The 11,297-nt window shown below is 37.8% G+C and overlaps 1 protein-coding gene across 1 annotated transcript in view; it reads left to right on the plus strand.

Annotated features, from left to right (window-relative positions):
* Window positions 1-8,981, plus strand: part of ADAMTS6 (ADAM metallopeptidase with thrombospondin type 1 motif 6) — a 147,997-nt gene extending 139,016 nt beyond the window's left edge. Inside the window, exon 25 of the mRNA XM_008924697.2 lies at window positions 5,563-8,981. Within this exon, the coding sequence (XP_008922945.1) occupies window positions 5,563-5,672 (110 nt within the window). The 3' untranslated portion in view covers window positions 5,673-8,981. The remainder of the gene's footprint in view (window positions 1-5,562) is intronic.
* The last annotated feature ends 2,316 nt before the right edge of the window (window positions 8,982-11,297 follow it).

An 11,297-nucleotide genomic window follows, 5' to 3' on the forward strand; every position in this document is an offset into this window, starting at 1 on the left:
GAAGACTGGAACCATAGATTTAATTTGTATTTTAAAGGCAGGTTTGTCCTACAGTCTACCTGGGTTTGGTGGTCATTCAATGCCTACTGTATTCATCTCTGTCCATGCCATAGATTCAGAATTGTCATAAAAGTCTGTCAGCTAGACATGTCTGTGGTGAAATGGTAGCACACTAAAATCTTCCCAGAAATACACTGATGGTTCAATGTATGAGCACCGTAATTTACTGCTTAGAAGTTTTAATTTAAAGTAGAGGCTTATCATCCCATGTTGTCATTTGAAAACATTTTCATAATACAATTTTTGTGGGCTGTTTTAATTCCCATTACTTATATTATTTCTATAATTTCTGTTATTATTAATTTTAATATTAATGTTTCTATTAATAGTCCTATTATTTCTATTAATTCCTATTACTCCTTTTATTTCATTGTTTAGTGTTCTCAAGTGTCATGGTTTGAGAGCCCCAAAATCCAATTCCCTAGTCCAAGCCCCCTCCCACATCTCAATCCAATGTGAAATGGATTTTCCAGACACCACACGAGACTCAAAATGGGGGAAAGGGATTATATATTACAATGACTGTACAAATAAATACTACAATACATTATATACAATCTTAGCTATCTCTACCATGACATAAAAGTATTTACAATGGATCAAATCTCTTCTCCCTTCCAAATAAAAGTCCAGGAAAGGAAAGATCCTTTCCACTCTCAGAGCAGCAATGTCTCTAAGGCAGCACGTTCTCCGTCTCTCTCTTCCATGCAGCAGCTGTAGCTGGATCTCTGCCAGTACACACGAGGGGGTATCCAAGCCCCTCGGCCCATCGTCTCCAAGCAAGGGTCTTCTCTTCCATGGGCTGCGTAGCAGGGACAAAACTCGCTTCACCACGTCATATCATGGAGTGTAAGACATCCCATGAAGGTCCCTTCCTCAGGGGATTCACCCCTGAGTCAGAACATCTTGGGCAGCTTCCAGTTGAAGGCCTTTGCCTCAAGAGTTCTGTCAGAGCTTCTGTGCTCTGATCTCAGGCTGCCAGCTTAGCTTGGCAGCAGCGGCGAGGGGAGCCAAGGTCACCCCCTCCACATTCCTTCTCAGAGCTTTTCAGCTCCTTTCTGCAATGCTGTAGCACTCTAAGACTCTTTCAAGTAAGAGTTCATCATCATCCTCCTTTCTAGGAGGGGTCTCCAAGGAGTTTGGGGTCTTTGGTTCAGTTCTCACCCAAAACTCTGTGTCTGTAGGGCTTATGCTCTCTCTGCTGCTGGCTCTCTTTTCTCTCAAACAACTCTGTGTCTTCCTTGGCTGCATGCTGTTTACTGCTTCTTCAGTTCTTATCTGTTGGCTCTCTGCCACTGTCCTCTGTCGCTGCTGCCTCTGCCGCTGCTCCCTCTGCCCACTCACGGTGGAGAAAACTCCTTCAGCTTTCTAGCTACAGGCACTTAGCCCGGTTTAACACCGTTCCAAGTCCCTGCAGCCCCCAGCTGGGGCTGGGAGGGCCAGAGCCCCCCAGAGGGGCTCCTGCCCCTTCTCCTCGTGGCCTCAGAACATGGCCACCTCTCCTACAACTACAACGACCTTCTCTTCTGTTCTGCTTGTGATATGTTTATATTTTGCAAAAGCGCTCATTGGGCAAAAACCTCAAGGGTCACCACCCCCTGGGGTTTTATCATTTTATAACTTCAGGGGGGGAAACTGTTTCCCCCCACCACATCAAGTAATCTTTAAGTGGTAATTATCAGTCTAGGAAACATTGTACCCTTTAAAGCTCAAAGGCTACATGATATTTACTTTACAAACACAGATGTTGACTTTCGTCCAAAGTAAGGAAGGTAGTAAATTACTTATTAAGTGGGCATGAATCAGTCCCAGTCTCCTCTTAATTTCAAGATGACAAGGTCATATTTTTATTTGTGGTAATTATGCTAGTAATTCTTCAGCATTTTCAGGAAAATATGCTAATCTCTTATAGAATGCAATCAGGGGGTTTCTGTGTGTGATCTCTGTACACTGGGTGGCCGTGAACTTCTTTACAGTAGAACTGTACAGGCTAACTATGAACAGTAAGTCTGTTGGCAGTAGTGGTTTTTAGGGATCTGTACCTTCACTGGAAAATTCTTGGGATCTTCAAATAGAAAATGTTGAAAATCACTTACACAGTATTTCAGATGGATGTCAGCTCTCTGGCCTGTACTCTGAGAGAGCCAGGAACAAGCCAGGTCCTTACTGACAGCCATCCAGGCTCGTTAGCATGGTTAGGAAGAATCTGAGGGAAAAAGATTGTGACCTGGCTATCAGTATTTGGGTTTGAAGGAAGGAGTCAGGTCTCCCAAAGAGAGGCTTTGTCTGCTCAGGAGTGCATGTGTGTACAAAGCATACCTGCCCACACATGGGGACTTTGTCTACATGCCACCTCATAACGCTGCCTTGTGCTTTGGGCTCCATTGTGGGGCAAAGGCAACTTCAGCTAAAGCTCGTTGGTTTGCAGCAGGGTCAGGTTAGCTGAGTGGGTTTGCTTCCTGTTTCAAACCCCAGCAAACCTGATTCCCTTTGCTTCCAAACTCTGGTGCTTGCAGCCTATGGAACCCATTCAGCAATTTCTGAACAATTTAGTTTTGCTAACCAGAGTTCAAAACGTGAGGGTTTTTGGGAAGCTTGAGCCACTCTGCAGTATAATGATCATGTTGGTAAAGTTTGGACAAATTTTCTTGGGGGAAGTAATGGATTGTTTGCATAAAAAAAGATTAAAAATTTTAGGGGTGCTGGAATACTAAAAGAAAGTTACAATGTATCTTGTCATGTTTTATATGTACTTTAGCTCTTTGCTTTTCCAAAACTTTTCATTGGTGATTTAGGATATTGTAGATATGGTTTTGATGGGCTGCCACTGATGAGGGTAACATTGCATTTGCTGATGAAATTGAACTACAAGCAGCACCTACAACACCATTTGATATGTATTCAGAATTATTTTATTCTCTTAAGTACATATATATCTGCTGAATCTAAACTGCTAAGGCCCATCTAAAAGTTCACCTGAAGAACTATCTTGTCTTTTTTTGTGTCATTTCAGTTTTCCTTATACACCTTTGCAGTTTCTTTCACTGGAGGCAAAGTGACATTCTGTGGTTTTCTTACTGTAAAATGATAGATAACATCATAATATTGTCTGATCTAACCACAAACTTCAGGAAGGGAGAGTTTAATACATGTAGCTTACTGAAATTTATTAACAGTAGTTACTGGGAGCAAAAAGGGCTCTGCTAAACCTCTTCCATTCAACCACAGTCCTATGAAGAACAGGCTACTTCTTCAGCCACCATATCTATTTCAAAACTGATTTTTAAAACAGAAGTTGTGGGCAACATACAGAATGTTGTCTCATTGCTGTCCAAACAGCATTAGCTGAACCAGTTCAGTTTTACTCAAGAGGAAGGATAACTTAAAGGAACATGAAAAAGCATAATTTCAAATCCTACTTTTAGCAAAAGTGGAGTTAGTGGCTTTACTTGTGTTTGACTAAATACAATGTGTAGGAGGGTTATTTTTTGGGAGTGAACTTCTTAAGTCTTGTCAAGATCAAGTGCACCTTTTTACTCTTCATTTGTAGTTTACCATCTGTCTCTCCTATATTCATAGTCTTCACAAACATGAGGAACTGAAATATTTCTGGAACAGACTTGACCTCTTTTGTGAAGACTTTTCGAAACTCAGTCAAACACAGAGACCATGTGTGGTAGAGAAATATGTCTGTTTCAACCAACTACCCCCAGTATCTTTTCTTCTGGCATTCAATTATGTTTCCAAATTAAGAATTAAAAAAATAGAAAAGCAGTATGTAAAATGTTGAGTAGGTGGAGTAAAAAAATTGCAAGTGCTGTATCTGTGTTAATGAAATGAAAGTTTAAATAATTTCCTGACCTCTACTTGCTTAGCTAAAAACATGCATATTGGAATTATCAGAAATGCCATTCAGAATAGACGCATAAGTTCAACCTCATGAATACTTTCCTAGGTTCAAATACTAAATATTCTCATTTGCACTCGACTTGCTACCTACAGTATGCTTGCAAATGTCAACACACTGTCCATAACTACCTGTCCCAGAGTAAAAATAATGTGATAGGAGATTAGGATTGTACATGCCAATTGTGTTTGTTTCAGTATTGCTTTTTTCCTTTTTTTACTTGTTTGGTGTGTCTGTTGTCTCTTTAATATTTGGTTTACAGAAAGAGTCATGCCTTGAACAACAGTATTGTATCTTCCTCAAGTCATCACTTCTAGTTATCACATCAATACAAAATGTAATAATGGTCGAAGTACTAAATATTTGTTCATTACCTTCTGATTCACTTTTTCTTTGTAACTGTTGTAATTTGAGAAAGATTATGGAAAGGATCCAGTATCAAATGCAACCTTAAAAGAGTAAAAATTTACAGCATTCTCTTCAGACAAATAATTTTCTGATAAATGAATCTAATTTCATTCTTCCCATCACTTAATTTATTTAATTCAACCTTAGAGGTTTTACTTTTTCTCCATATACATCTCTTCCAAATTCCTATGTTTGAAGCAAAGCTCCTTGACAAAGTCCCATTTTTAATGTGTTTGGAAGGCACTGTGCAAATGCTTTAAACTAAAAATCTGTCACAATATTCACTTTAGTGAAGAGGATATTTGCAGCAGTAGCATTTGAGCTGTAGAACCTGTGTACCCCTGAACTCTCATATGTAGACCCATATCCATTGCATCAGGATGAGAACTGAGCAAGGAATAAACTTTTCTGTTCCCTGCAGTGCTCCTGTAATGTACCCCCAAAGTCACTTTAGATACATTCCACAGAAGGGGATGCAAAGGAAGGAAGCCTTCCTCTGTGACTTGATCTCTGTTCTCCCTTCCTAGGAGAGTTACCTGCTGGTATGATACAGGCTGTTGAGGCAGTAAGCCCAGCATATAGGGAAAACACAACTTTGCAAAAAGCTTTTACGTGTCTGTTATAGGCATAAAAATGCCTTTCCCTCAGACATAAAAGAAATCGTAGATGTGTGGAACCAAGTGTAAAGTATAATCCACCATTCAGTTTGGTCACTGAACACGCACTGTTGGTGCCATTATTCATAATGCTTCTCGTTTTCTCCATCCCTATTATCTGCAGTGCACATTCTGTTTCAAGGATTCTTACAAATGCAGAGCCATGGTACCAGATAGTGTGAATCATTTTGGACTTTGGATAAGCTCTCATGGATGGATAGAATAACTCCTGAGAATGAAGCTATAAAAGTATTGTAAAAAAATTATGTTTCCTAGCTGTCTGAAGTGTTCAATTATCTGAATAAATGATAATTCTTCCAAGGCAAAGAGGGCACACTCCTAAATGTCTGAAGGCCCTGCGAATATTTTTATGGCTTTTTAAAATATATTGTATGCACTAGACCGGACTAGAAAGTGTAATTATAAAGAAAGCAAGAAGGATGGATAAAGTAGCATGTTAAATGTCAAATTTTCTTGGTACTTTAGTTTTTATTTCTGATTTTTTCTCTCTTTAATGTTCTTAATTATTAGAGTGCAAAGATGTGAACAAAGTGGCATATTGCCCATTGGTGCTGAAGTTCAAGTTCTGCAGTCGAGCATACTTCAGACAGATGTGCTGCAAGACCTGCCAAGGACACTGACCCACTGAAAGCACGAGAATGTGCCTTATTATTACCATTGTGGAAATGTTCATCGAAGAGAGCCACACAGCGGAATGAGATTGATGTCCTTGCAAATGCATTACCCTGTGGAAAACATAACCACTGGTCAGCCCCAGCTGACAGGATTTCAATATTATTTTAACTTCTGTGAAGTGGGATTTATTAATCCAAAGTGCTGGACACAGTATAATGAGGGGATGCCAAATTAGAAAAATGCACACAACACATATAGAATAGCTTACTGTGGAACATTTGTGTTCCTTTGACTAAATCCAATAGTCTGTTTACCTCCTTGGACCATTAAAATAATTTTTATTATGGACTTAGCAATGACACTGAAACCATTTCTATTTAAAACTGTTTAGGATGTAGTTCTTATGACTTGGTCTACTATGGAAGTAAAGAAGAATCAAAAAAATGTTAAATCATAGCTTAAAAATGTTAACTACTTTATCTCTCGACATGACACCACAATTTAAATTATAAAAGGAGCTTGGAAATGTTATTTAAGGAGAAGAAATTTTTTAGAAAAAGAATTATTTTTCCTTCATTCCACCTAATTCCCTATGGAGTAATCTGTATTTCCTGAACACTGCTGTGAGCCTTATATAAAGCTACACTAAATAGAACAACCATGAGGGACTTAGTTTTAAGAGATGCAATAGTTATTGCAGTGGTGCACAAAATACAAGTGTGCTATGAAACAAAATGAAATCTGCATTGTAGGATTATAGCCATTTTACCATTGTCCAAGTGAAACTGAGATTTCCAGTGAAAGGGAACATATTTCAATGTCATGGAGGAGGCAGACTCCAACAGAGGTGAAGACTTTATTGCCAGCTCCTTCACTACTACCATACAGGTTGCTTAGAACTTACACTTCCGACTCCAGCTCACTTTTGTTTAGACCACCAGCCACAAAGAAGAGACAACTTTGTGGGTATCTAGATCTGGTTACTTTTGATTCTCCAAAACTAAGGAATTTGAATGCAAAAGATAAGCCTACTGTGTAATAGCAACAATCCTTTGCACAACTGAATGTATTCCAGATGTTCCCTTTTTTGATACCGTAGCAGAGGTATTGTATATGAAAAAAAAAAAGGGAGTGTTCTGTTCAGGAGACCACATCTGAGTGGGCAAGGATTACAACCAAAGAATAAATGACTCATGGAGGAATCGAGATTCTGTTCAAGTGAGAAGTCAGAAGTGTGCTTGAGCCAAGAGGCCTGTTGAACTATCAGGAGTAAGGCACACTGGAAAAGGGGTGGATGGAATGAATCCTGGCCACCTTTACCTAAATGGCCAGGTGCATATTTAAAGTTGGACCATATTTAAAGCAGGGGGCAGCTTTCAGCATGAAATTGGAACAAACTCATGCCTCTGGATTAGAGGCTAGATGCCTTAACTATTCACTACCATACTCCACTCATTTCATATTACCATATTGTTAATATTCACCAAATACTTGCATTTTTAAAAGTTAAACCAAACTACTTAGGCAAGTCACAATCAGGAATCTGGCATAAAGAAGTTAATTGTCATGCTCCTCTTCCCTTTCACTTTTCAGTAACAGACTCAACAAGGAGATAAGGAAAGTAGATACTTGTTTATATTAATATATTGTACTTGAACACTTGCATTTTACAGCAGGTACTTGATGAATGTGCTTTTGTGTCCAACTATGCCTCCTTTGTTGTAATGCAATTAAAATTATGTGAACAATAATGTGTTACAAATTCTAACTCAAATAGCACTTTTTTAAAGAAAAGTAATCTTTTCAGTGAAAAATAATTTCAAAATATGAGATTGAAGTGTACCAATGTATTTTACCAATAACAAGCCAAATATATTGCACACTATTTACTAATGTGAATTAACATGGAACAATAGGTATTTTTAACAGGATTCATACTATGAAATCCCCCCAGCATATTGACAATCTGTCCGTGGGGTTTTGTGTAGCCCATGTACTCATGACCATCAAATTCCTGTCATCTGCTACCTCTTGCCAGTATTTCCACTTTCATACACTTGTGACCAGTGGAATTAATTTACAGTTGGCTTATGTGTATTTACATGTGCTTATTATCTGTTGCTCTCATCAGCATGTAAACAACTTCTGTTAAAACTGACACCGGTAGATAAAAAAATCCCAGTCTTTGGGAGTTGCACATAGGGAGTAGGGGCAGTATGCAGTCCTTCTCTGTTAAGTGAAGTGACTTTCTATATCCTTTTGACAAAACACCTTGGTGCTAGCATGCCCTGGCTAGATCAGAAATATGATGAAAGGATAAGGGGTTGTTATGGCATTCCCTGAGCAAGAGGCCTCTTTGTATCAGGGCCTAGTTTTCTCTAGGGCATCATTTTGTTTATCAGCTAACGTGTCTTTTCAGCTAACAAGAAAAGGGTGTTCTGTGTATTTAAAGAAACCTTTTCCTCTTTTACCTCACTTAGGACATTAAAGTTATAAGGAGTATTTCCAAAGACACATTTTGCTCTCTTACTGGTGCTAGAACACCAGGGATTCCGATGTTTACTCTGCAATGTAACAGCACTGATATTGGAATTTAAAGAACTCCCTGGAGCAACATTGAATTGTATTGTTAAAGGGAACAAAATACAGAATGTATGTGGATTTACAAACTAAGCAACACTTTAGACTCAGACTAAAATATCAAACCTAATTCAAAGAAAAGTAATTGGTTTCCACAGCACAGTTCATTGCTGCTGCTACACTGTAGCCATCTATGTAATCTAAGCTAAATATTCCTTAATAGTGAGAAAAGGACTATTTGTGCAGGCTATAAATATGACAGGCCTATAATCAAATAGTAGAATACAAAATGCAGAAACGAATCTGGTGCCAGTACTTCCACTGAGCAATACTATCAGCTGAAGAAGATCAAAACAGAAAGAAAAATCAAGAGATTAATCCCTCAAGGTGTATACATGCAAAAATAATCCACTTCGTTAGGAACTTTATAATGGGGTGAATGTCACATAGATATCCTTAATAATACTGACTGAAATTACCTTTGTATTATTGTGATTAGTTGCTTATTATTTTATACTCAGTATTAATGTGGTACACTGTTACAATATTATTATTATTTTTGCTTTTGTAAATTATATTCTAATTTATTGTCATGTTTCTTAACCCTTGTTCTACATGCATTCTCCTGCTTGTAATGAAAACAAAAATACTGTAACACTTGATGCAGTGAAATTCCACACCAGGCACAGATTTGTTTTTAACATAGATAATTTAGTAAAATAAAACTGCAGCTTTTAAGATTGATACCCATGGTACCGTTGTCTCTTCCCTGATTCACAGTTGCTAGAATTCTGTATGCTTAACGTTTACTTTGTCAATTGCATCAAAATATATATAAGGTGTTTTCTTTCAAGTAACATCTATGTTGTGCTAGAATCCTGTCCTTGGCAGCAGCAATGTTTGTCATATATAAGGAAATAAGGAAAATGAAAATTCAGGAACATGGTCATGTACATTATTAGATAATATTTTAGCCTAAGCAGTAATATAGATCAAGAATGAAATTAATGGCAACAAAAATATTCTGTACTACATGGAATTATTTCATTAACAGCCAGTCAATAATAACAATAAATGTCCTTCTTGCATTGAGTGTTTAAGGTTTTATCTGAAGTTTATCTGAAGTCATGATGTTCTTAAATGTAAAGAAGAAAGTGATTTCAGAAAACTTGGTGCATAGGTCACTGTTGCTGAAAGGTATTTCCTTTCTTACTTGGTAGAGTAAAAATAATTTGTTATGGAAATCTCTGATCAAATCCCATGAAATATTTCTTGTTTCTGAGTTAAAATCTAGTTTCTGTTTTAACAAAAATAAACACTACTGTTATGAGTAAGATGTGAAAGAAAGTACAGAGAACCTTAAATATTTTCATAAGGTGTTTACTAATTCTGGATATTCTTTTTTATTCTATTTACAAATGAGGATTCACAAAACAATTACTTGTTTTAAAAGTATAGGTATTTCTATCTGTATTTGATCACAAAGTTTTACTGCCCTTCAGATCAGAAGTCAAAGATGGAATAATTTTCCCTGTCATTGCAAGGCTGTTGACTTTCCTCCCATACATTTACACCACAAGTTATAACCCGATAGGTTTCCCATTACTGTTCAGTTTTTAGTATTATTTTTTTCTCCCCAGAGCATTTGTGTTTTGGATTATAATGACAAACTGAGTACACTGAAACAGATGCTATTGTGCTTCTCTCTCCTTTTCTCTTCCTTCTGCATTAAAGCTAACATCACCCATGATGACTGTAGAATTCCTGGCACACAACATCCCCTTCAGTCTTCTTAAAATGCAGTTTTCCTGCACCCAAACTTCCTTCTGCACCTGAACTTCCTTCTGAAGCCAACCCTGCTATTATAATTCTGTATTACACTTCTTCAGTTTATTTCTTGAGGAAATGAACACCATTTTTACCTGAGATACTGGTTTTTCCTTTCTCTGATTTCCCTTGCTATACTGCAGAACTGTTCCTTCTTGAGTAAACTCCCTGTTCTATCTAAAGATGCCTGATCTACAAGAAGCACTTTTAAGTATCCTCTGTAGAATGCTGAATGGGCCTTGTTTATTTTCATTACTTCTTTATTATTTTTTTACTGTTATAGGAACCAAGATCCAAGATTCTTCTGGCTTCTCTTCTAGGGAGGTTTGCTGCAATAGCTTTAGGATGAATCTTGTAAGCCTCATCTTGAGTCAGTCAGACATCAACCTAAGAGTCTTGTAGAAGGCCATTACTAAGTTGAGGCTGTCATTCTCCAAGAAGTGACACCCTTCTGGCCATCTTCTCTTCACCACAAAAAACAATTAGGTCAAGGGGTGGGTGATTGCTTCTGTGTAGTCCCTCCAGAATTTGTCCTAGACGGAATGGTGTAAGAGCATTTGCATGCACTAATCAGGATGGAATCCCAAACAGATTTGTAAGGGCTCAGTCAGCCACAGTGAACAAGGTTCACTACAGCACTAGTGAGTTGGTTGTTTCCCAATATATTTGGCCTGGATAAAGTGAGAGTTCATGTCCAGTTTAGGAAACTGAGCCACTCAGAATGTGGTATGGTGTACATTTAAGGATGCTATATCCCTTAAACTGACATACAATCTAAGCACCACACATCGTTTATTTTCTTCTTTTTCTGCACAAGACTGACATTTTCATTAGGCTGGACAGGCTGCAGGACACAGTTTATGTTCAGAGGTCATATAGCTGCCAGTCAGACAATTACTGAAATCTGTCCTGGAAAGGTTATGAGTATGTATTTCTGCATTAAGAGCGGGAAGATGCAATTTCTACAAAAAAGAAGGCCTTTTCAGAGAAGACCCAGCAAGATCTGTAAATAAATAATCTCACTTCTTTAGTAATCTTGTTCAGAATAAATTTATCAGATCACAATTTGAGATAGAAAAGGAAGTGTTTTGGAAACTAGAAGCGAAGGCTCAGCCACCGTGCCAGGCTTCAGTTGCTATGACCACACAGAGCAATCAGATCTGGCCTGGATGATAAGGCATAAGCCATGAATTTTGGAAACTTGATTTCTTAATCTACATCAA

Source organism: Manacus vitellinus, unplaced genomic scaffold, assembly GCF_001715985.3.
Source record: "Manacus vitellinus isolate BGI_N305 unplaced genomic scaffold, ASM171598v3 scaffold_18_pilon, whole genome shotgun sequence".
In the NCBI taxonomy this organism is placed as follows: domain Eukaryota; kingdom Metazoa; phylum Chordata; class Aves; order Passeriformes; family Pipridae; genus Manacus; species Manacus vitellinus.